Here is a 25,318-nt window from a genome sequence, read left to right as displayed (position 1 = left end):
AAGGACTACCGCTACAAAATGTTAACAATTTCCTACGTTGTATTGACGTCAGTAGGAAGTGAAAAAAAAAACGATCGTAGTTTATCAATAATTACCCATTTTAAAAAAGAGGGGGCGTTATACATTGCTTCTCTGTTCTTTTTGAGAAGCTGTGCCATCTCTCTACAGAAATTGTCGGTCTGGTCCATATGGGCGGAGTTTATGCGCCCCGCTCGCCGGAAGTAGAAAGGGATTGTGGGAGTTGTGCGGATTTGGATGACGTTTATGATTGCGTTCCACGAACCGAGTTGAAGGTAGGCTAAGAATGCTAACTTGGGCTTCTTTTAAGCTATTTACATTGCGAAATATTGAAGTTGTTATTTTGTCGTTCGGTTATTTAGCGTTGTCCTTATTTATGTCCGGGCTAGCTGGTTAGTTAGCTTTCCATATGCCAGCCCTGGGCTAATGCTCTATGTGCTAACCCGCAAGCTTGCTAATAAAAATACACTGTAAACATCTGTCGACAGCGCAGCTTTTCTTTGCGATAATTTACATGTTTCATAGGGTGCTTGGTGTGCTGTCGACACGCGTGATGTCGCCAAAACATGACTTTAAACGGGTTCTCGGAACGCTTGTTTTCTTTCTCGTGTCTTCACGAGTGCGTACGTGATGGAAACCCAGCTTGTCTTCGGCGTTGGACTTCTTCGTAGTCCAGCGCAAACCTTGTGGTCTCAGTCTGATCAAACTTCTCTCTTGGTTTTTGGATCGTGTCAACAAAAGCGCGTTGAGTACTGTGAAGTTTGTTTTAGCCTCGCAGAGCTCAGTGGATGATTTTGTGTACAAAATCTGTACAGCTTTCATAAAGTTAATGAGTAGGTAAATGTATTCTTATTGTTATATAGTTTATTTAACGCACTTCATGTACACCCGGTTCCAAAATCTAAACACTGATGAAAATGGAATATTGCTGAAAAAAAATACTGAATGAATTTATTGGCTCTTGTTATGTGTAATGTATGATTAATTCCCCCCCCCTTTTTTTTTTTAGGACATTGTTTCTTAAATATTGTATTTCGTCTCTCTGACTGGGGCACTGCTTGGTTTTGCGACTGTACCTAACATCTACGGGGGGAAACCCCTAAAAGAAGAGGCAGTTTTTCTTCACTTGACTTGCAAGTCTTAACCTTGTTTTAATAATATAGAAGAATGTGGTTTTAATAACTAACAGGTTAATTTATATGCTATGTATTGACTTGGCAGGTACCAACTGAGCTGCCAAGATGGTTTTAGCTGATCTGGGTCGAAAGATCACATCTGCATTGCGATCTCTGAGCAATGCCACCATCATCAATGAGGAGGTATGATGATATTAACATGTATTGTCTCAAGCTGGATCAATTGTGTTCTTCTAGCAACGTTTAACTCAAAGCAAGTCTTTCTGAACCATGTCATCCATATTTTGAAATTCCTCAAGTTGCGTTATCTTGCAGAAAATATAATATTGTTGCCATGAAGAGGGCGCACGCGGCCAATGCATCAGACTCTTTGCACTTAGCTTTGTAATAGGAGCACAGATTTTTTTAAAACATTTTTTTTTTGTTTATTAACCTTGCTCCTGCCTTTTTTTTCCTTTTTCCAGAACATCAATTTCAAGGACTCACTGTTTAGTTTCTAGTTAATGTTTCCTTTGTCTTTCCAACATACCACTTAAATCGCTTCTGTATTACTTCTGCTGCTCAGTGAATGTAGAACATGCAACATACAATTACTTTGAATGGATACACGTGGCTGCCAGACATCCCAGTTCTCCCGGAAGTTCCAGGAGTCTCGTGCATGTTGACAGCAGCTATCTGATGGCTGCAAATAGAATAAAATATCCTGGAAACTAGAACAAGTAGTTCTGTGTGCATCACACACTTGAGACTCACACATACAATGTGTGCCTGTTCATGTACCCCTTTCTAGACAAAAGAGCATCCTGATTGGCTTATTATGCAGCTCAAGTAAACCAATCAGATTTTAGTGCAGATGGTCTGAAGGTATAATGAACCTTTTAATTATTCAAAGGAGCATCATGGCAGTGGTGGCCTAGTGGATAAGGAAGTGGCCCTGAATCAGAAGTTTCCGTCAAGGTGCCACTAAGCAAAGCACTGTCTCCACACACTGCTCCCCTGGCACCTGTCATGGCTGCCCACTGCTCACCAAGGGTGATTGGTTAAAAGCAGAGGGCACATTTTGCTGTCACCATGTGCTGTGCTGCAGTTTAAACAGTGAAATGGCTGAAAATGGAGGCAGAGATTTTAATGGCTTTATATGTTTATCGAATTGTTCGATAATAAACATATATAAGTATTGTGATTACTTTTTGTCATAAAGTGTATATATGCAAATGTCAAGTGAGTTTTAATTTTTGCACGTTCTCCCCAGGTTTTAAATGCTATGCTGAAAGAAGTATGTGCTGCATTACTGGAGGCTGATGTTAACATCAAACTGGTGAAGCAGCTCAGGGAAAATGTGAAGTAAGTGACTCCAGCAGTGAAACACCCTAATGAAACAATAATCTTCATTATATGCATACTACTACAATTTTGACATGTTATGGCTATAATATTGCTTTGCAGAACTGCCATTGACCTGGAGGAGATGGCTTCAGGGTTAAACAAAAGAAGAATGATCCAGCATGCTGTTTTTAAAGAGCTTGTTAAGGTTGGTCTTTGTTTGTGGAGGCACTCATAAACCCAGGAAGGCTTGCCTGAGATGCAATAATATTGTTTAGTATGAAACTCATAACTGCTGTACTTCCAGCTAGTGGATCCTGGGGTCAAGGCCTGGACTCCTACGAAAGGGAAGAACAATGTTATCATGTTTGTTGGTCTTCAGGGCAGTGGGAAAACCACAACATGTTCAAAGGTACATTTGTGCTTCAGTTCTGCTTTGAAGTTTGTCTGAAGTTTAATTTCAAATGCTTAATTTGGCATATCATAATCATCATTTTTCACCAGTCTGTTCTGAACAGCGTTTCTTTGGTTGGCTAGTGCTGTATAAAGAAATTTTAATCAAAATACATGTTAGGCACCTGTATTATGTTTTGCCTGATACTTGTGGTGCCTTATTTGTTTCTTTTAATTTAACAAATGATTTCTGCAATATCAAAGCATGGTATGTAATAGAGAATACTTTTAGTGGTTTTATGGGATGTAATGGGCTACAAAAGGCATTGGCACCAAATCTCACATTGCTAATTCATCCTTAGATGGCGTACTACTACCAAAGAAAAGGTTGGAAGACGTGTCTGATTTGTGCAGACACATTCAGAGCAGGTAATGTTAACTGTTCTATTCTTTTATAATATATTTTATTTGCATACATTTAGTGCTAGTATTACAAAATGTCTTAACTTAAATCTAAATTTATTTAATTGCCAGAGGAATGATGTTAATAGTAATGCTTTTGTTACAGGCGCCTTTGACCAGTTGAAACAAAATGCTACAAAAGCCAGAATTCCCTTCTATGGGAGGTACTGTAGTAATTACTGCTTTCATGTCATATTCCTTTAAATCTGCAGTTTTTCTATTTTGAAAGTCATAATAGTTTTGAATGAATGAATGATTGTCAATTAAAACACTTCAATTACTAGCTACACAGAAATGGACCCTGTTGTCATAGCAGCTGAGGGTGTTGAAAAATTTAAGAGTGAGAATTTTGAAATTATCATCGTTGACACAAGTGGTCGACACAAACAGGAAGACTCGCTGTTTGAGGAAATGCTACAGGTCTCAAATGCTGTGGTAAGTCTGAACTGAGCATTGCTAATGGAGTGGAAAAAAGCAGCAACTACTTGCAAACCCTGTGTAATTATGTTATTATTTTCCTTCCCAAAAGCAACCTGACAACATTGTCTATGTCATGGACGCCTCCATTGGTCAGGCTTGTGAGGCTCAGGCCAAGGCCTTCAAAGACAAAGTCGATGTCGCTTCTGTGATCGTTACAAAACTAGATGGTCATGCTAAGGGAGGTGGTGCACTCAGTGCGTAAGTATGATCAAACTAGTAAAACTAACTTGGTTGAGCCATTGATTAGCACTTTATTCAGTAATTGATTTCAGCTCTGTACTACATTGTGGATCTGCTTAAAACTATGTGATATGTTTTCGAGTATACGTAACTAATAAACCATTGTATACCACATGCCACGTAGTATCTCAGTATTGCTCATGAGTTCTGTTTTATATCAATATTAACAGAGTGGCAGCAACTCGGAGTCCAATCATCTTCATTGGAACTGGAGAACACATTGATGACTTTGAGCCTTTCAAAACACAGCCCTTCATCAGCAAGCTATTGGGTTCGTTCCATCCAGTTGTCTTCTTACTATGTTGTACAATGGAACATGTTTGGAAATGATTAAACATACTGGCTCTAGGGTTTTACTTGTTTTGTGTGTCCTCTGTCTAACAGGTATGGGGGATATTGAAGGTTTGATAGCCACAGTGAATGAGCTGAAGTTGGATGACAATGAAGAGTTAATTGACAAGCTGAAACATGGTAATAATCAATATACTTTTTCATAAGAAATATACTTTTTCATAAGACAATTGTAGTGCAGTTTTTATTCTTTATCCACAACAGGTCAGTTCACCCTCCGGGACATGTATGAACAGTTTCAGAATATCATGAAGATGGGACCTTTTGGGCAGATCATGGTAAAACGAAATAATTATAATTATATTTTTTATATATATATATAAAAAATAAAAAAAAGCAGTAATGACAATAGACTCAATTTGTGTGTTCAGGGCATGATTCCAGGTTTTGGAACGGACTTCATGAGCAAAGACAATGAAGATGTGTCTAAGGCTAGGTTAAAGAAGCTCATGACAATCATGGACAGCATGAATGATCAAGGTGAAGAAGCATTTTATTTTGCAGACCAATGATTTTGGTGCCATTTCAGTCTTATGTTTTAATGCTGTGCTATTATTGTAAACCTTAAATACAAATGCAGTGTCAATAAGGTTATAATGGTAATAATGTTGTCTGTTGTGACTGAACTTGCTTCCCATAGAGCTGGATAACAAAGATGGTGCCAAGCTGTTCAGCAAACAGCCCAACAGGATCCAGAGAGTGGCCAGGGGTGCAGGCGTGGCCACAAGGGATGTCCAAGAGCTGCTGACCCAATATACAAAGTTTGCACAGATGGTGAAGAAGATGGGTGGCATCAAAGGCCTGTTCAAAGGTAAGGGAACCTTGCTTTATGGTGACAGAGGTACATGTACGTTATCTTTTTTGGGTCTTCTTAACCCTGTTGTTGTTTCTTGATTGACATTCATTTTAGACTTGTCTAGATTATGTGAAAGTGAAGTGATTGTCATTGTGATACACAGCACAGCAAACGGTGCACACAACGAGATGTGAATGTGTCCTTTGCATTTGAACCAATCACCTTTGGTGAGCAGTGGGCAGCGATGACAAGCGACCTGGGGAGCAGTGTGTGGGCATGGTGCTTTGCTCAGTGGCACCTTGGCGGATCGGGCAACCTTCTGATTATGGGGCCGCTTCCTTAACCGCTAGGCCCCACTGCCACTGCTAGGAAACCACTGCAACACAGTACACAACAAAATGTGTTCTCAGTGACACCTTGGCGGATCGGGCAACCTTCTGATTAGGGGTCCGTTTCCTTACCTGCTAGGCCACTGCTGCCACCATTTAGTTGGAGCTACCGATTCCACATGTTTAAGTTTGAACTGTTTGAGGTGTACTAAAGATTTCCTGACTCTTCCCTGTGCAGGTGGTGATATGTCCAAGAATGTCAACCCATCTCAGATGGCTAAGCTAAACAGTCACATGGCCAAAATGATGGACCCCAGAGTTCTGCACCACATGGGTATGTGTTGTGTTTTGTAGCAGCAGCCCATTCGCAATATAAATATTATTTTTGTTGCTCATTCTATGTTAATATTAATTTGTCACTTGTGGTACATCACTTGGCTCTTCCTTCAGTTTCTTGTACCATAAAGAAGCTGAGAAAATCAGAATATTATTATTTATAAGCTTTTAACTAGCTACTTTTAGTTTAAATTGATTCTATGTTTGTTTCTTTATCTCAACAGGTGGAATGGCAGGTCTGCAGTCCATGATGCGGCAGTTTCAGCAAGGGGCAGCCGGCAATATGAAGGGAATGATGGGTTTCAATAACATGTGAACCTCATAGCCTTAAATGGAAAAAAAAAAAACCTTTAAATATAAATGTTATTTTAGTGAACTGACCAAGTTGGATTAGGAGAATAAAATATATTTTCCCTTTTCTTTAATTTTTTTGGCCTCGTATTGCAGTTCATTAACTGGATTAAAATAACAGAGGTTTATTGTAAAGAAAACTATTAATATGGTCTGATTTTACAGTAATTGCATTGGAAGAGCTAGTGGATCACTTTGTATTATTTTGAGTCATTAGTTTGGCTTTAGACAACCAAGAGCTTTGTCAGGTATGTTTGGAGGGGGTCAAATCTAGTGACATTCTTAGTATGTGGCAATATTTTGTCATGTTACAATAAAATTTATATGGCAGAATTTTAATACGTTTGGGCTGTTTATTAAATAAAGCTGCACTCATGTATCACACAGGTTGATTTGCATTTTTATATCTACAATTAACACCAAGCCACGTTGTTTAGCTGAACTTTTAACACACTGATCTATTTTGCACGTTAATAAACGAAGCTGAAAGTATAATCAAATTAAAATGGTTCGGGTGGAAATGGTGGATGTCGTGTATCTCTAGTACAGATCCCAGGAATGCTTCGCACGAAATGGGGTAAATCTGGCCTCACCAGATCAAATTAATCTAGGCATCGCGTAGAGACGTGGACTTGGCCGGGGAAAGAGGCTAAAGTTTTTGACGGGGCGTGGCTCCAGGAGCTTCGGTGGGCGGGGCGTCCCGCCTCTTGACGTGGCAGCGGAGTCCGCGGCCATGTTGCCCGTGGGCGGCTGAGTGGCGCACTGCAACCGCTGTCAGCGAGAGCCGGCACGTTACAAGCCTCCCACGCAAACAGGTACGCGTTTTTAACCCTGCTTCTGGACGGTGGTCTGAAACTCCGCTTTGCAGGCGTATTTAACACACCGCGTGTTTTTTTTTGTTGTTGTTGGTCTGAATGGGGTCACATGCGTGTAGTGTTCGATTTGCGTTGTGCGACTAGCGGTCCATCGGGATGCAGCGCTGAAATCTCGCTCCTGAAATTCGTGTGTACAATAACGCTCTCCTGACCCCAACGTCGTATCGGTATCGTGTTACGTGCTCCCTGGTAAACTGGCTTGAGATCTGGGGGCCGGTACACGGCCATGGTAAGCGTGGCATTCCGAAGTGTAACTTTACGAAAGGCCACTAAAAACACGCACCTACCCCAGTTATTTTCTGTTAAGGCCATGACTCGTTTCTCGCACCCCTTTCCGCGTCGTTTCAGGGGTGGCGGTTTCTCCGCGGGGGTGTGTGGGATTTAGCCACAGCCCCCGTCCCGATGCTTTACAACAGACTCCGCGGTAGCAGTCAGCTTTCTACGCTGTGCTGCTGTGTACTGTTGGGTGAAGTCGAATTGGTAAGTTGAGTATTGCGTTACGACGCCGAATCTGCTCTCGGTTTGGGGACGAAGCTGGGCTTAGCAAGGTTAGCTTTGGCGGCACCACTTCCCCCCCCGAGGAACACGCATCGTACAGTGCGATTGCTCGTCTGTGGTGTTGCATCCCACCCGTTTTAACAATCCGATCCTTGTCGCTGGACGCGGTTTTAATGTCGTTGAACGTTTACGGGCCGAGCGGCTGGCCGTCGGCTAGTCGAGCACCACGTCGATTCGGCCTGCAGTCATCTAAAGCAGAAAGGCGAGACGCGCTTGCAACGCTGCTTTCATGCTCGGGGCAGCTCAAATTATTTCGTATGTGTGGCCAGAACCAATTTTGCGGGGTTCAAGTGTAACGCCGGGGTTCCGTTTTGGTCATTTTGCCATCGATATATGGCAGCAAATATTTAACTGGAGACCTTTAACCACCGGCGGGCAACTTGTTGCAATCATCCAGCCAGAGATAAATGTACTAAACCGCGGACTGTTTTCAATGCAGTCGTACAGTCTGGACTCAAACAGGACTCTAGTTTTATGGCATGAAGTCCTGCCAGAAGTTCAAAGGTGGTTTAGGTAAGCCACATGGCCAGCTGACGTCATCAGTTTCTGGCTCTTCTCCATTGGGTGTTCCACAAAACGAGGATTCGGGGGTGCTACCTTGGTAGGACCGACCGCTAGAGCCTGGCCAATACTCGGCGCTTTAGGAACTGAGGATGCTTGTTAGAACTCAAGATGGTCCCAAAATGGGATTCTGCGAACCTTGGAATGCGATCTGGTAATGACGATTGTTTGATTTTGAGAATAATCTACATATTCCCAGCGAGCCAAAGGTCGGTAAGAATGCTTGTTACTGGAGATCTGTTTGGACCATTAGACCTTTCCATGCTTGTAGCTCATAATAAATGCTTATCACCATGCTGCACACACAATCAAGCTATTCTGTGGTTAAAGTCTTAGTATCTTTTATTTTTTTCTTCTCTTCAGAGGGTGCCATGGCGACGTTTCAGGAGTTCATCCAGCAGAATGAGGACCGGGACGGTGTGCGATTCAGCTGGAACGTCTGGCCGTCCAGTCGCCTGGAGGCCACACGTATGGTCGTCCCCGTTGCTTCTCTTTTCACCCCTTTGAAAGAGCGACCGGATCTTCCCCCCATCCAATACGAGCCTGTGCTGTGTAGCCGGGCCACCTGTCGAGCTGTACTCAATCCTCTATGGTACGCTGAGGTTGGCTTTCCCTGTGTAATAAACCACACTTTAGCTGTGGCAGATGGAGTTGTGGTCTTTTGGTGATCGTTAGCTTAGAATTCACCTGTTGCCAGCAAGCTCCATATGCTCCAAATTCTACTTTTCCACACTTCTCCTTTTTATTTTAATACTTGTTTTTCCCCAATCAGCCAAGTGGATTACAGAGCGAAACTGTGGGCTTGCAACTTCTGTTATCAGAGGAACCAGGTAATTCTGCTCAAATGAGTAAGAGTTCGGATGTCGTTGTTCTTAAAGTAGATTCTCAGTCACAAATGATGAAATCACACTGAATAAGTTGTGAGTGTGAACATGTCTTTGTTTCAGTTCCCACCCACGTATGCTGGGATATCCGAGGTTAATCAGCCTGCTGAGCTGCTGCCTCAGTTCTCCACTATTGAATATGTGGTTCAGGTAAAGTAGTCCACAGGTATTGAATTGCAGAAGTGAACTATATGTTTATCTGTAGGCGTAAGGCGTACAACAATAGTCGGGTGCTTAGTATTATTTCCACGGCGTTAGCAAATGATTTATTTTTTACATTTTGTGTAGGCAACAGTTTCCAAATTTTGGATGGATCTGTTACAGGGCTGAACGAAACTGAACCGGAATCGCGATCTAAATAAACACGGTTTTATATATCGCATAAACACGGTTTTATAAACCCCTAGACTCTGCTCCATCGGTTAATACTAGGGTTGGTGCAGGATGCATGTGCAAACATGCTGGGTTGGCTGGAGACACGTCAGTGAGCCAGAGTCTGGAGCGTTGGGGGACACATACAGGATCCCTCCACTCAAGATGATAAACTCTCCTTGCATGTGTACAGAGACGCCACGTTACTGTTGCAGAGCTGTAAGCTTACTCGGAGACTGATAAGATCAGCCTTATCTCCATTCCCACTTTGTTTTTCGGGTGTGTGTTCGAAAGAATGAACGTGCGATGCACTTGCGCTGTGCTCTCCACGCGCAGTGCCGACCGGGCAAGTGGGTCGGATTCAAATCTGACAGCCGCTCTTGCCCCATGTAGCCAGAGAAAATAAGACTCGTGGTATGCTAGTTACAGCGAATTTCATATTTTAATGTACAATTATGCTACAGTGTTTAATACACATAATCCAGTCAATTATCGTAAATTAAATTGCAATTGTGATGTCAAATTTTATCTTTTAAATTGTTCAACCCTAATCTGTTAATTAGGCAACAAAAACAATATTTTTTCTAAAGCATACAAACTGACCATATAATTTTCCTGTTTGGGTCAAAAGTTTGGACGCACCTACTCATTGATTGAGGACATATTGAAGAATGAAATGCAAGAAACATATTTAGTATTTTTTTTGTAACAGGAAAAAGCAAAGTGTTTTTTTGCATCTTTTTACCTTCATGGCTGCTTTGTTCACTATTGTCATCTTCAAAAGCTGCTTCATGAGATTAACAAGAGTGATTGATAAGAAAGTGTTCAACATGAACCTTTAGGACAGTTTGAAACCATCCCTGTTGTCTGACTTAAGGTGGTGGAGAGAAGCCAAAAGTGTGAAATGCTGCCATCACAGTTAAAGTTCCCTGCTCAGTATGATTATAGCCATTATCTCTCACACGGTCTTTAGCAGTGATACTAGTGGAAAGGTTTTTAACCTTTTAGTGTTCAAAAATAAAAAATTACCTTGTCCTGATATAACATAACAAAAGCTTTATATGTTTGAGACAGAGGGGTCCCCAGATGCCTCTGAATTTCCTATATGTCGTGGACACGTGTATGGAGGATGAGGATCTACAGGCCTTGAAGGAGTCTCTGCAGATGTCCCTAAGTCTGCTGCCACCCACCGCCCTGGTTGGCCTCATCACCTTTGGCCGCATGGTGCAGGTGCACGAGCTGGGTTGTGAGGGCATCTCCAAAAGCTACGTCTTCAGAGGGACCAAAGATCTGAATGCTAAGCAGCTGCAGGTGAGGCAGCTTTACTGAGGTTTTAATATCGGAATGTGATGACAGGGCTGCACATTAAAATATACTTATAATTCTGATTGTTACATATCCAAATAATATGTAACAATATAACATTTTTACTTTTATGCTATGATTAAAAAAAACAGGCTAGCGTGTTGCTAGCAAAGAAAAAGTTTTTAATGTTTAGATCTGTTGATAACATATTTACATATGAATCAGAGTTGAAGAAATTAAAAAAAAAGACAAACTTAAAGTATAAATGCAAGCAAACTAAAATTGACCATTGATAGTGAAAATTTGGTTTTGACATCTGGTCACCCTAATTTAGCTGCGTTATGCTTATCAGCTTAGTCAATATTTGCAAACACCCGTTTACTCACCCCAAGAGACAACAGATTTTGAAACTCTACTCTAATTTAACAAACTGGTTAACAGCTTTGGTGGGGATGGACAGGTGAGGCATATACGGCACTTGTGAAGTGATATTTTATGTGGTGATATTGTATTGGTACAGGGACAACAAATACCGCTGTTTTTGTATACAAAATGTGTCCACCGGGTGGTGCTGTCCAAGGTTTAGTGAGGTCAGAGAGGATGAGAACCAACTCTGTACTTTGAATCACTGCTTGACATTTCAGACAAATCGCAAAACAAGACTAACCGATCACAGCCCTTCAGTGCACTGTAAAATATTGCAGTATGTCCAGTATCACAATATATGGTGATATTATCGTAATGCGATCCATGCGATCGTGATACGTGTCATATCGTGAGATCCTTGCCAATACACACCCCTATTATGCAGGAGCTATAGAAAAGGTTTTGGGCTTGCAGTTGACCTAACCTCATTATCAGATGATAATGGTGTAATGCTTCCACTAATTTTCTTTTTGTAATATGGCACTATTTGCAGGAGATGCTTGGATTGACAAAACCTGCAGGACAGCAGGCAGGACGAGGGCCACAGACTACTCAGGTTCCATTGTCCAACAGGTAATGCAAAATGCCCTGGATTCTTTTTTTCTTTTTTTTTCCCCACAAATTTCTCAAATCAGTTTTGAACTTCAAACAATCAAAAGTTATTGGCCACTTAAATATTGATTTTTTTACTAGCTTTGTATTTATTTGTTCATATATTTGTTTTTTATTGCTGGCTGCTGATTGGTTCCTCTGTTGCTCAGATTCCTGCAGCCTGTTCACAAGATTGATATGAATCTGACTGATCTCTTGGGTGAGCTGCAGAGGGATCCTTGGCCTGTGCCTCAGGGCAAAAGACCACTGCGGTCTCTGGGAGTTGCACTCTCCATAGCTGTGGGCCTGCTGGAGGTGAGGCGGCTTTGGGATAAAGGAAAACAAAATGCTGCTTTGGAAACTTCACACACAATTCAACAGGAGAACCAGAAATAATCGGTTTCAACTTGCTTCTGATTGTTTATTTTATGTACTTTTTAGGAAAGGGTTAATCTATTTAAATAGATGATATAAATATGTAAATTTTATTCTTGTAAAACCCATTCATCCCTTTTTCTCTTTCATGGTAGTGTACCTTCCCCAACACCGGGGCACGCATCATGACCTTTATTGGTGGGCCTGCCACCCAGGGCCCTGGCATGGTAGTGGGTGATGAGCTGAAGACACCTATACGCTCCTGGCATGACATTGAGAAGGACAATGCCAAGTTTGTAAAGAAGGCTACCAAAGTGAGTATGATTAAGTGTACATATATATATATATACATATACATGTATATAAATGTGTGAAATGTGATATTTATAATAAGTTATAAATATATTTTCTAGCACTACGAGGCCCTGGCCAACCGAGCTGCTGCTAACGGACACATCATAGATATTTACGCCTGTGCACTCGACCAGACTGGCCTGCTGGAGATGAAATGTTGTACAAACCACACAGGGTGAGACCCAGGAGACAAGTAATAATGTTTCTCACATTGTCTAAACATTTTTACTACTCTTGAGATTTTCAACTACATGTTGAAACATGCACAGCGCTCTTTTTATAAATTGATGGTCTAAGTAGACGTTACTATACTGTATATACTTTATTGTACTTTATGCTATATTTATGTCTTCAATATTATCTAACAGTATTAATGTGTATATATATTTGTTTTCTTTGACAGAGGTTATATGGTGATGGCAGATTCATTCAATACGTCACTCTTTAAGCAGACCTTCCAAAGAGTCTTCACTAAGGATGTGCAGGGGGCCTTTAAAATGGCCTTTGCTGGCACCTTAGAGATTAAGGTACAACTGGTGATTTGTCTCACACTAATAATATGGTACAGAATTTAAGGATGTCTGGTTTTGAATAGACTGTGCTTAGTCTTGTTTCACACATATACACACACTCTCAACTATGCCTGTTTTTATTTGTCTTTTTTTTTTGTTTTTTTTAGACTTCTCGGGAGATCAAGATATCGGGAGCTATTGGCCCATGTGTTTCACTTAATGCCAAAGGGCCATGTGTGTCTGAAAATGTGAGCATATTCCTGTTCATTTTTAAATGTCTACTGCCCATAGTCTTTCTCTTTTGTTCTTTTCTGTGCCTCTTAAACTCATTAGGCTTTGCTGTGTGGGTCCTGTGTGACACTGTAATGTATCTGTAGGAAATTGGCACCGGTGGAACTTGCCAGTGGAAGATCTGTGGCTTGGATCCTAGTACTACTCTGGCACTTTACTTTGAGGTTGTGAATCAGGTAAGTGTGTGTGTGTGTGTGTGTGTGTGTGTGTGTGTGTGTGTGTGTGTGTGTGTGTTTCTCAAAAGAACTCCCTAGTAAATCCCATATTGTGACAAACCATTAAACAGAAAATGTTCACAATGCCTTCTTGTTCTATATAATAACTATTCAGATGTTCAGTGAAAGTATGATTTACACGATCAAGCAGCTTAAATCCTGGTTCTGTCTGCCAAGTCATTACATCAGATGACTGGGAAAGGGTTGCATTAAGTCCTTTTGTAAGGTACTGTGTTGTCACTTAATCTTTCATCCTCTTTGTATCTGAATCACCACAGATACAAGTTCTGACCTGGCAGTGTTCCTAATGAACGTTTTAGCTGTCTTTAGTAAAGCAGAATTGTGAAAAAAAAAAAAAGTCCACTAGAGGGCACAAGTGTTCCAGAAATTGTCATGAAACTGCACTGTTCTTTGTTCGTAGGTGTAATATGATTTTTATGTATGACATTTTCCAGAATTTTACATGCAGTACTGTACACCCAAACTGTAGTACTGTTATTAACAGATATTGTTTAATTTAAATTGGCTGTCATTCCACTAAAAACTCCTCGCAAACACACACTTCTACATGTTTAATCAGAAAAAAATAAGGCAGATGTTTCAAGCAGCAGCTCAGTTGGAAGCGTAATGCATTTAAAGTCTGTTTTTAAAAATTTATCATGGCGTGATGTCCTTTAGCATCAGTTGTGTACTGTTCAGAGAGTAGCGTTTGCCATTGCAGTTCGAGTTCTTCTTCCCGGCCCTGTGTTCAAGTCCCAAGAGATGTTAGCAAGAGCTTAACTCCATGGGAGGTGTAGGTGTAGCTGTGTGTGGAGGCAGTGTAGTGAGAGGAACAGGCGGTGATCCCGAGGTGCAGCTGTCTCCCATGTCCCCAGGCTGGTTGGCGGTGCTCTGGTGAGAGCCCTTGACAGGCTGCTGGAACATCTGCCGGATTTTACCCAGACTCCTACGCAGGGCCACCCTGTAGCGCCTGAAAGAGCATGAAAGAGGATAAAAGATGAGGAACCACTCATCCTATCATGCAGAGAAGAACATATTACAGCTAACTCATTTATAGATATGTATTCTTTCCGTTCTCTTATCCACAGTTTTTTTGGTTCACACTAGTTGGTCGATTGCTAAACTGATCCCTTAGTTTACTACTGTCTCATGAACTCTTTAGATCACTTCAAAATCACAGATTAGCCTGTAAATTGTAGTTGCAGAGGTGGGAGTTGTTAATAGTGACAATAAAGCAATCAAGGTGAGATCACTTGGAACTGATTAGTTCGCCACGAAAATCCTTTGCTTACGTCTGGGTCATGGAATTTATCCAGGGGTTGACTGCAGCAGTGGAGAGTGCGAGCCAGGTGGCCACTGCTGACACCAGCTCAGAGCTCTCGTGCCCGGTGAGCGTCTCGTAGAAACAGATGACGATGTAGGGCAGCCAGCACACCAGCAGACACACTACCCGAGAGACAGAGGGGGTTTAATGAGAACGACCTCACACTGACATGTTCAGGTTACAGTGACCGCTCAGATGAGACGGAAATTCATCTCATCTGGATACATTATTAAAATAGTTTTGCATATTCATTTTAAGGCTTTCACTTTGGATTGCACTGTTTTTGTTCAAAGTTTGTGATTTTATAGAGAAGGGAAGCTGTGGCTGCGGCATGGAACTGTAAAGTGTTCAAAATTAAATAAATACGACATAATGAAAAAAAAAAAAAAAACATGAACAAATAGGACTGATTCATAAAACCACCATAAAATTGTGAAATAATTGAACAGCTGTGAAATATATTGCATTCTGCTATATAAACATTGGTTATTATTTTGACCCAACAACACATTTTAGCAGTTTCTATTCAAAACAGTCCTTTTTTCAGAATCAGCCTTATATTTCAAAATGGTATTTTTCACAATGGCCGATTTATTTCATGATGTGACCTTTCAGCAGAATGACTTTTAATCAGTGCCAGCGGGCGGGAATCTGCACGCCTATTGGCTGATCCATCCTCATCTATTATGTTTCCTGCATACCTGCTCGCCTGACTGCTGCTTGTACAGCTAGCAAAAAGGTACTAGTTCACGGAGGATGGCGGACTAGCATCATTCGTCTAGATCAGTGGTTCCCAACCTTTTTTTTTTTTTTTTTTTTTCTTTCCTCAAGCCCCCCTGCCTGTGTCCAAGTGCAAAATAATAAAAAGCAGATGCAGGGTTTTTTTTCAGCCAGAGCCCGACTTGACTTTTATGCCATGTGGTGCATTTAAAATAAATGACACATTCTGTGCGGTTTTCTCTACCCATCGGGAAAAATATTTAACGGAGTGACTTCGTGTTAAATATATTTTGTAAGAGAGGAGTTCACACTAGTTGGTTGATAGCCAAGCTGATCCCTTAATTATTTCACAATTTTATGTAGCTATTATCATTCTCTTATTTATTCATATGGTTATTTCATTACAATTGTGTTTGTTTAATTCATTTTGAACACTTTGCAGTTCCATAGAGGTAAACCCATTACGAGTTTGGCTGAAAGCATTCAAAAACATCCATTAAGGCAAAAATCGCTGCTACCAGGTTGCATTGGTAAAATGACTATTCAATGAAGAGGACCATTACATGCCATTTTCCTGTAATTCTCATTGGTGGTGTTTGCCTTTGAAATGTCAGGCTAAAATGCACTCAAGCGAAACAATAGGACCAGAGTGCTGCGCAGATCAAACAGCCCATGGTATTTCCATCAATTCTGTAATTAGGTGTAGCGCATGGTTTAACCAGAAAGGACTCCTTGCTAGTTACCCCTGTCTGGGAGATGAGGAACTAAGTACCCACCTAGCCCCATAAGTCCATTTTAAATACTTGTATATAGAAAATTTTGGAAATTTTAGAATAGAGACATACCATGGCAATCAGAGCTCATACACCCTTCTTCCTTATTCAGGACAATTTAAACCCTGTCCTGACCAAATGTGTCATTATCCTCCCTTCTTTCCTTCTGTTTCCCCCAATTCTCTACTCTGGGGCATCAGTTTCCATGTTATGCGTAGTCTGCTATCATTGCCACTACTAAAGCAAATATACTGCATGCATGTAGCATTACCAAACACTCCTCATACGCAACAACCCAGTTATCAAAAAAACAGGAATGCTGGCATTTTACTTACCAACGGTTGCTAGCATGACTATGGAGCTCCTGAGGTAGTTGTTTGCCGGAACATAGAAGCAGTGCTGCTCGTTGCAGATGAATGTTCCTCGCCTCGCCTGCTTCTTGGCAACATACATGATGTATGCGTACATGCAGCACATGATCAAGATGGGCGCGATGATGCCCACCACTACAAAGAGCAGGTTGAATCCCAGGCAGGACCTCTGGAAGCTGGGCGCACAGATGAACCTGCCCGGGATGTAGGCGTATTTCCCGAACCCCACCAGCGGCAGGGTCGCGTTCAGGATGCAGTAGAGCCACACCACGCCGAGCACCGCCCACGTGCGCTGCTCTGTGAAGATGGTGGTGTAGCTCAGCGCAAAACAGATCTCTGTGAACTTGTCCACAGTAGTCCAGGTGAGCGAGTGAATGGAGGCCAGCTGGAGGAGGATGAAGATGAATGCGCTGGCCTGGCAGAGCGGCCCATCGCCGTGGTGGTCTGGTTGGGCCAGGCTGTTGTAAACCCCAAACGGCATGGTGGAGAGGCCGAGGCCCAGGTCACACAGGCAGAAGCTAATGGTCAGGGGAAGGGTGTCACTGCGCAGGTTCTTGTTGAGCAGGACCAGCAGAAGCAGCATGGAGTTCCCGAACACTGAGCACACGCTGGAGACGATCAGCAGGAGTGCATATACCAGCGCGCTGACGGCCATCTCAGTCACGTCCTGCTGGTTCCTTAAAGTTGCGGCACCCCACGGCCTACATTAGTGTCCCTTTGGTCCCAAAATAGATGTGATCCATGTGTATTAAAAAAAAAAAAAATTAAAAATCAAAAAGTCTCAGCGTTGTTGCCACAACCACAGCTTCTGAGCCGAGCCATTATCTGAAGCTAGTCCCTCATGCAGATGTGAGCGTGATATGTGCGTGTGACAAAATATCTCCAGGGACTTCTGCTGCCGTGGAAGATGTCCATCTCATGCTGTGCTTCACTCCCCAGCCACACACGCTCTCTGACGTTAAACACACATACACACACATGCATGTTTACTCACACAGACCGAACTTTCTTCTGAACAAGCGCCGCACATCCTTTTGTGCTCCAGTCACTTTCCTTCAGTCGTGACAAGACAAACACCGAGGCACGCAACAGTTTCTCGTGCGGGTAAATAAGGCGGCAGGACCGTGTGTGGACAGAGAGCATTCTGGGAGTCCGTGGCAAGGTCGCTCGGCAAACATTCAATATCCTCTTTTTGGTGAGGACTGCCACTGCCAACGTAATGAGATATTTTGCACCGAAGTGCAGTTGGGGGTAATTGGCAAGAAGCATGACTCTCTTAATTCTGTTTAAGCCTTAATCGTTAATTATGGGGCCATTCTGCTGTGGACTAAGCTCCCTGACTCCCCCAATTACGTCCTGTTGTTTTTCTGAGCCTTGCTTAGAGGAGTGGGTTAGGTAGGTTGGCTACTAATGAGCTAAAGCTCTTTTTTTATTTTAATTTTTTTTATTACTATGTTATTTATTTATTTATTTGTATAAGTATTCCCATGTGCAACCCACCTTCCCAATATCACCTTGATTTTACTGCTTAGTCTAATTAAGAACAAACATGTTGAAGGTTTACTGTCACTTGCGTTCACGTGTTCGTGGTTTACAACATGTCTCCCTGTTCAAGATGATTCAGTTAGCATTTTATCATTTGTCTGAAATGGTGGATCATTGTCTGGGGGACAAAAGGAGACTGATTAATCTTAATCTGAGACTAAATCATCTGAAATGTGAGATCAGGTGATGCCTCGGTTTCTTTCTTTGTTGGCTACATCCTGTAGAACACCAGAAAGGAAGCTTTCTGCAAACATAGACCAGACGATCAGCTGCATGTTCACGTGTCTCTTGAAAAGGGTGCTTTTTTTGCTTCAGCATTTTTTTCCCCCCTCAGTATTTTTTCTGAGTTTTGTCCTTCTGCCTTGTTTTCAGCACAACGCTCCCATACCACAGGGCGGTCGAGGCGCGGTCCAGTACGTCACACAGTACCAGCACTCCAGTGGACAGAGACGTATTCGTGTCACCACCATCGCAAGGAAGTATGACTCCTTAAAAATCCTGTTTTGCACATACAACATCATCCGATGCAGTAATAGCCCCAACCTCACCTTGGTGGTGTGAAAATAATAATTCCAGATCATTTTTAAAGTCAGCATATTCAGATGTTCCCTGAACTATATTGTTATAGTTATATTGAGCTATAAATTCAGCAGAAAGAAGAGTATGAAAAAGACTTTGCTTCCGCTCTCTAGCAGTAACAGCGAATTCAAAAGAACAAGGATCCAAGGTGCAGATAACATATTCAGTTCCTGCTGGAATTGATTAAGCAAGGAAAGCTGAAAACATCCTGGCTGTGACAGGAATGCCTAATAAAGCCTAATAAATTGGAAAGCTCAGGGCTTTTTAATTAATTGGCACGGACTCATCTCTATAGATCTGATGTGACATTCATCAGTTGCCCTTGGCTTGTGATCTGCATCTGAACTGTGTGTAAAAATGCAGCAAGGCTAATATTGCATAGCCAGTATTCTTATTAATATAGTGACCACAAAGTCACAGGTTCAAACCACACTTACTACAATTATATCCCTGAGCAAGGCACTTAACCCTGAGTGTCTCCATGGGGACTATCCCTCTAACTATTGATTGTTAGTGGCTCTGAATAAGGGCATCTGCTAAATGTCATACATGTAAATGTGTATTTAAATGTAAAAAAAAAAAAAAAACACTGTAGATAGACCCTTATTGTTCCCTCTGTTCCCCAGCTGGGCAGATGCACAGTCTCAGATCCAGAGCATTGCTGCTTCCTTTGACCAGGAGGCATCAGCCATCCTGATGGCACGGTTAGCCGTGTATCGTGCCGAGTCAGAGGAGGGTCCAGACGTCCTGCGCTGGTTGGACAGGCAGCTTATCCGCCTGGTGGGTCCACCCGTCCTTTTGCATCCATGTGTTGAAATGTCCCTTGTCTTTTTTTTTTTTGTTTTTTTTTTTTTTTTCTCCCCTTCTTCTTTTATAATTGGGATGAACCTACAGTGTCCTCAGTAATGGCACCTAAGTGAATAATGAAACAAGCGTTACGTATTTACTAGAAGCTTCCCTTTTTCATTGTGTTAGTGCTCAGCATAAATCTTCAGTCATATTTTTGGAAAATTCATGTGGACAAGGTTAATGTTATGTAACCCTGAGCGGCCAAAAACAGCATAGAAACTGGACTTATTTAATTAACTGTGGTCTGAGAATTCAAGTATATAAGGGCAACAGAGATAACGTTGTCTAGCTACAGGGATAATTACATTTAAGTTTGTTCCTTCGGTCAGAACCAGGGCACGTGGGCTCAGTGCATTTTGACCTGCATTTTTAATTATTTTTGGTTTCTTTGTCGGTGTGGCTAAAAGGGAGAAAATTCTGTCTCTTCCAGTGTCAGAAATTTGGAGATTATCACAAAGATGACCCCAACTCATTCCGCTTCTCTGAAACCTTTTCCCTCTACCCGCAGGTAAAACATTTTTATTAAAAAACTATTATTTAGCCAGACTTGCTGCTTGAGCTAGATACTTAAAATTTTCTTGAATTGATTAATTGGCATGTTTTGCTGCATCCAGGTTTGTCCAGCTTGCTATTATGGGCAGTAATCATTAATTTCATAAATGTTTACCAGAGAATGGCCCGTGGACAGAGATCTGTCTGTGGGCAGAACTTGTGCACAATATTTGTATTGTTTGGGAGACACCAAATTCTTTCTGCATCTTTACAAATCTTCAAATCGTCCGAATTCTTCCAATGATTTTCTGGTTTCGCTGTGATTTTAGTCTAGATAAACAAAATAATACAATACTGGCCCTACATTACAAGAAGTTGCTGTGTTTCTTGTAGCAACAAAACAATCGGGACTAATAGTTACAACATTTCGAAACAGCAATATATTGGAAAATTTAATGTCGTGATATTGTATCGATACATGGAATATCAAATATTGATATTTTTGTATACAAATTTAGAGATGAGAATCAGAGTGCGACTACATCCTCTACTCTACTAGATGGCGCTGTACAGCTGGGTACTTTGAGTTACTGCTTGACATTTCACTTTTGCGAGTGAAATCGCAAAACATGATAGACAGATCACAGCATCTTGTATTTCAGCTCTGTTTTTACATTTTCAGTGAAGTGTAGAATATCGCACACTATGTACAGTATCATGATCTAATCGTTTTGTGACCTGTGTGTTTTGATACGTATAATGAGATCATTGCCAATACACACCCCCTAGTCACTAAATAGCAATAATTATTTTTTTAATCGCAGTTCATGTTTCACCTGAGGAGGTCTCCGTTCCTTCAAGTGTTTAACAACAGCCCAGATGAGAGTTCCTACTACAGACACCAGTTCATGAGGCAGGACCTCACCCAGTCTCTCATCATGATCCAGCCCATTCTCTACGCATATTCCTTCAACGGGCCGCCAGAGGTGAGGGGCCACTCACACAAACACAAATAATACATGCAGAGGTGGGTGGAGGATGCAAGTTTACTTGCGTACAAGTAAAAAGTAGTCATCAATAGTATGACTTTCAATAATTAATGGCCTAATTCTAAATCTTATACACACCAATTACGTGTTATTGACTCTCCTTTTTCAGCGTCTGGATTCATTGAAGGACAGTTTTGTACCTACTTATCTCCCAGAAACAGAAACATTATTTTGTGTTTTAATTAAGGCCCAGCTATAATGTTTTTCACTGTTTCAGGCTTTTTTACATGTGACTGGCATGTCTGAAAACATTAACATTTAGGCCATTTAGCAGAAATTCAGAGTGACTTGCAATCAGAAGTGACGGGGACAGTCCCCCTGTAGACACTCAGGGTTAAGTGATAGTAAGTGGGGTTTCAACCTTTGACTTTGTGATCTTCTGGTTTTATAGGGGAGTGTCTAACCCGCTAGGCTACTACTACTCAAGGTTACACATTTAACTGAGATCTGTTTATGCTCAGAGCTGTAACCAGAAGACAGATTTTTTTTTCCAACACTTCTTAGCTGTGGGTTATAAGTTTAATGAAAGCAGCATTCTGGTTTCTATGTACTCTATGTAAGAAATGCTACTGCTTTGATTGATTTTATTTGTGCCTAAAATATTATTGAAAATATATCCTTACTGGCTATTTTCCCGTTTTTTTTTTTTTGTTTGTTTGTTTTTTTAAAGCCTGTTTTGCTGGACAGCAGCAGTATCTTGCCTGACCGAATCCTTCTCATGGACACCTTCTTCCAGATTCTCATCTACCATGGAGAGGTAAAGCAGGACATTTTAAATGAATTTCCTCAGGGATTTTATTTGTATTGATGTAAACTGAGACATGTACCTTATTGATGAATTTTAATTAACCCCACGTTTTGCTTTGATCAATACTTAATGAAATATTTCATCTGTCTCAGGTAGATTTCTCAGGCAGAAGTTTAACCAAGCTCATGCAGGGTTTTCTTCAGATATTACCCAGACTCCTAAATGGGACAGAGCACAATTTATAATGTAGATTCAGCATATGCTTATGGACATTAATTCATTTATTTGGTGGCTTGTATGTTTGTTTTATCCATTTGTAGTGTTACGACTTTGGTTCCACCTTCAGGCTTTAGGTGATTTAGAGTGTGCAAAAACAAGAGGTGACAGGGAGGAACAGTAAAAACTGAGCCTGTGGTCCTGACCTGTACCTCCAGATTAAACTGGATCAATGTTCGACTGGATCCTGTGACTGCTAATTACAGGCCCTGGTTTTAGCTCCAGCACGTTGCATGTCTTGGTCCGTGTTTTAAAAACCTGAAGACTCCCATTCACACTTGTGTAAATCCCATTGTGGAGAGATCTCGCACACTTTCTCTCCATTTAATTGCAAGAGAATGCATTCACACACTCAAGGTGCTGAATATGACAAGTGAGCTGAGAAGCTTGTGGATGAGGATATATTTGCTCATAAGAGGACAGATGGTACCATTTAGCACTTAAAATGAAATGAGGTACCTGATGTATTGTGGATAATTGGCAAGCGCTAAGAATTAAACTGCATGTCGTGTTAATGACTTGTAGTGGTTTGTATTTTTATTTAACAGCGTCTTTGTGCTGTCTGTCTTTCGCGTAGGTTTTTTGTCTCTTGGAATGATTCTGTTTGTTTTGGCCTCAGACTGTGTCTCAGTGGCGTAAGGCCGGGTACCAGGACATGCCGGAGTACGAAAACTTCCGACACCTTCTGCAGGCCCCTGTGGACGATGCTCAGGAGATCCTTCACAGCCGTTTCCCCATGCCCAGATACATCGATACAGAGCATGGAGGCAGCCAGGTCTCACAAACTCACTCAGTCTCACACACACACACACACACACACACACACACACACACACACACACACACAAACTCTCACACCTGTTACTTACATCACACATATACAACATAGAACCATGGAACCTTTATACACATTCACACACATACTCTATGGGACCTAATCCAGGGATTGCTTTAGTACCTGTGGACCCAATTAGCAGAGGGGAGATAAGGGGTACAGTGGCTCTTACTCTAATGGCAAAATTGGGCTTGAGTTCCACACACAGTCATCTGCAATTGGAGCAGGTTGCCAAGGCAGCAGTTGGCGTAGACTTGCTCAGGCACATTTAATGAGCTTGTCTGTTCTTCCTCCAGGCTCGTTTCCTGCTCTCCAAAGTGAACCCGTCTCAGACCCACAACAACATGTACTCCTGGGGACAGGTAAAGCGCTCCTTAACATGTCCGTGTCTTTAGATACCCACGCACAACCTCTTCTTTACCTGACAACTGACTCCATGTTCTCATGTGCAGGAGTCTGGGGCTCCCATCCTAACAGATGACGTGAGCCTGCAGGTCTTCATGGATCACCTGAAGAAGCTGGCGGTATCTAGTGCCGCCTGAACCCACTCGCTGCCAGCATGACCATTTAGGAAAAAAGTGCATTAGCCAAGTTTTTCAGTGTGCAACAAAATGAGTTTCAATTTCTTTTGGAGACGTGTGTGTTGGATCCCCATTGTATTTTTATATACATAAATCTTTATATAGGAAAATGACAACCTGTTCACCCATTGAACTTGAGCCCACCCACATCCAGTCACAACAGACCTTCAGCTATTGCCGCAGGATGGTCAGTCCTCAGAGTCCACCCACCCGCACTCAGCAACCGTTATCGGGAATGTGACAGACATGTGGATTTAGATATGAATCTGTGTGTTGAGACACTAATTACAGGAGAAAAAAAAAGCTTGTGAATGTGAGTGGTGGGGCAAAAGGTTTTAAAAAATCACAAACATCATACCCAAGGGCATGATTCCTTTTTTGTTCTTTTGTCATTTTCAACACCTGTACAGTAGCAAAATGTATGTGACCTTTCTATTATGAACATAACTAAATAGATGCTCAAGATGTGACAGCAAAAAATCAAACCTGCTCTGAAATATCATGGTGGATATTTGAAATAATTGCGTTTGCAGCCGTTCCATTGTGGTCTACAGCTCTAAAACTATTATTTATAGTTTTTTTTTTTTTTTTTTTTTTCTCTGTCACTTATTAGCAGATTTCATATCAGATAGTTTCCACCGAACAAACAGACTTGCTAGATATGATGCTGCCTCCCTGAGCGTATTAAAGGCTTATGTATTTATGCGTTCTTTCCAGCAGTATTACGGCGTAGGTTTCATAATAAAATGCCCTTCAGTTGCCGCAATGTCTCTGTGCTCTGCTTTCTGTTTGAGTCAAGTTCCATTATAATTAATTATCTAATCTACATGTAATTGTGTTAAACGGTTTACTGAGTCTCTGCCAGGGTTGTTTGAATTTTGTCAGGCCTTTTTTTTTTCCCTGAAAATAGGCCAAATAGGCCTGAAAATAGGCCAAAACCAAAAAAGCGTTTTGTTTGTCAGTGCTAATGCACCTCTTAACAGGTTCTGAAGCTTTGTGCTCGGGGCTGTTCTCTCGAGCAACCACATGAGAGCAGCACGTTACAACCGTGGCACTGTGACTGTACACAGCGTCTCGGTGAAACTCCCCACACAATGAGAGGGTTCAGAAAAACACCCCATGTGCTACATCTTGGGTAGCCCCACACACATTTTTATAAATATTATTGGCATACATTAGGGACTTCTGACACAGCAAAAAAACATAAAAAAAAGAAAGAAACGGGAGATTTAGCAGCTGGTGTGGTGAATCAGATTTACTGATTGTGTGTGTGTGTGTGTGTATATGTGTGGATACACCGTCATCAGAAACTGAGAGGAGAAAAGGCAAAACTCATCAATCTAGAACAGAATACATAGGGGCTTCCATTCCTCTGATTAGACGAATAGCTTCAACGAAAGATAGAGAGGCACGTGAAAGACAACATCATTTATTTCTTATATAGCCCATAATCACATAAATGGGCTTTGATGGGCCCTACGGTTGACACCTCCTCACTTGACCCTTCTGCACACAAGAAAAATCTCTAGGAGTGAAAGAAAGGAAGAAACCTTGGGAAGCAGTGATACAGAGAGGGACGCCCTTCCAGGGTAGAATGAGCCTGCAAATAGTCAGTGCAAGATTGGTGATGATTTGTCCAATA

The 25,318-nt window shown here is 41.6% G+C and overlaps 3 protein-coding genes across 3 annotated transcripts; 2 read left to right on the top strand and 1 right to left on the bottom strand.

Annotated features, from left to right (window-relative positions):
* Positions 1 to 191: 191 nt before the first annotated feature.
* srp54 (signal recognition particle 54) lies at positions 192 to 6,554 on the top strand. Its single transcript, XM_028979454.1, has 17 exons — positions 192 to 293; positions 1,028 to 1,151; positions 1,240 to 1,337; positions 2,407 to 2,498; positions 2,601 to 2,685; positions 2,785 to 2,889; positions 3,233 to 3,299; positions 3,439 to 3,496; positions 3,617 to 3,767; positions 3,862 to 4,010; positions 4,223 to 4,323; positions 4,437 to 4,523; positions 4,608 to 4,681; positions 4,775 to 4,883; positions 5,044 to 5,214; positions 5,767 to 5,862; positions 6,089 to 6,554. The coding sequence occupies exons 3-17, from the start codon at positions 1,260 to 1,262 to the stop codon at positions 6,178 to 6,180; spliced, it is 1,515 nt and encodes a 504-aa protein (XP_028835287.1). The 5' UTR covers positions 192 to 293; positions 1,028 to 1,151; positions 1,240 to 1,259; the 3' UTR covers positions 6,181 to 6,554.
* A 377-nt stretch (positions 6,555 to 6,931) lies between these two features.
* sec23a (Sec23 homolog A, coat complex II component) lies at positions 6,932 to 24,440 on the top strand. The gene is made up of 20 exons (XM_028992615.1): positions 6,932 to 7,030; positions 8,573 to 8,801; positions 8,982 to 9,039; positions 9,157 to 9,243; positions 10,540 to 10,776; positions 11,690 to 11,769; positions 11,958 to 12,102; positions 12,318 to 12,476; positions 12,576 to 12,691; positions 12,920 to 13,043; positions 13,196 to 13,276; positions 13,406 to 13,495; positions 18,640 to 18,746; positions 19,473 to 19,626; positions 20,126 to 20,203; positions 21,012 to 21,173; positions 21,907 to 21,993; positions 22,880 to 23,035; positions 23,392 to 23,457; positions 23,548 to 24,440. Exons 2-20 carry the CDS (start codon positions 8,581 to 8,583, stop codon positions 23,635 to 23,637), a joined length of 2,298 nt encoding a protein of 765 aa, XP_028848448.1. The 5' UTR covers positions 6,932 to 7,030; positions 8,573 to 8,580; the 3' UTR covers positions 23,638 to 24,440.
* On the bottom strand, positions 14,279 to 17,702 carry LOC114797666 (adenosine receptor A3). The gene is made up of 3 exons (XM_028992626.1): positions 16,687 to 17,702; positions 14,827 to 14,980; positions 14,279 to 14,504 (listed from the first exon to the last, which is right to left on the bottom strand). The coding sequence occupies exons 1-3, from the start codon at positions 17,375 to 17,377 to the stop codon at positions 14,300 to 14,302; spliced, it is 1,050 nt and encodes a 349-aa protein (XP_028848459.1). The 5' UTR covers positions 17,378 to 17,702; the 3' UTR covers positions 14,279 to 14,299.
* Positions 24,441 to 25,318: the final 878 nt, after the last annotated feature.

Source organism: Denticeps clupeoides, chromosome 1 (genome assembly GCF_900700375.1).
Source record: "Denticeps clupeoides chromosome 1, fDenClu1.1, whole genome shotgun sequence".
Classification (NCBI taxonomy): Eukaryota; Metazoa; Chordata; class Actinopteri; order Clupeiformes; family Denticipitidae; genus Denticeps; species Denticeps clupeoides.
The sequence above is the reverse complement of the archived record's forward strand: the minus strand, read 5'-3'. Positions and strand labels throughout refer to the sequence as shown.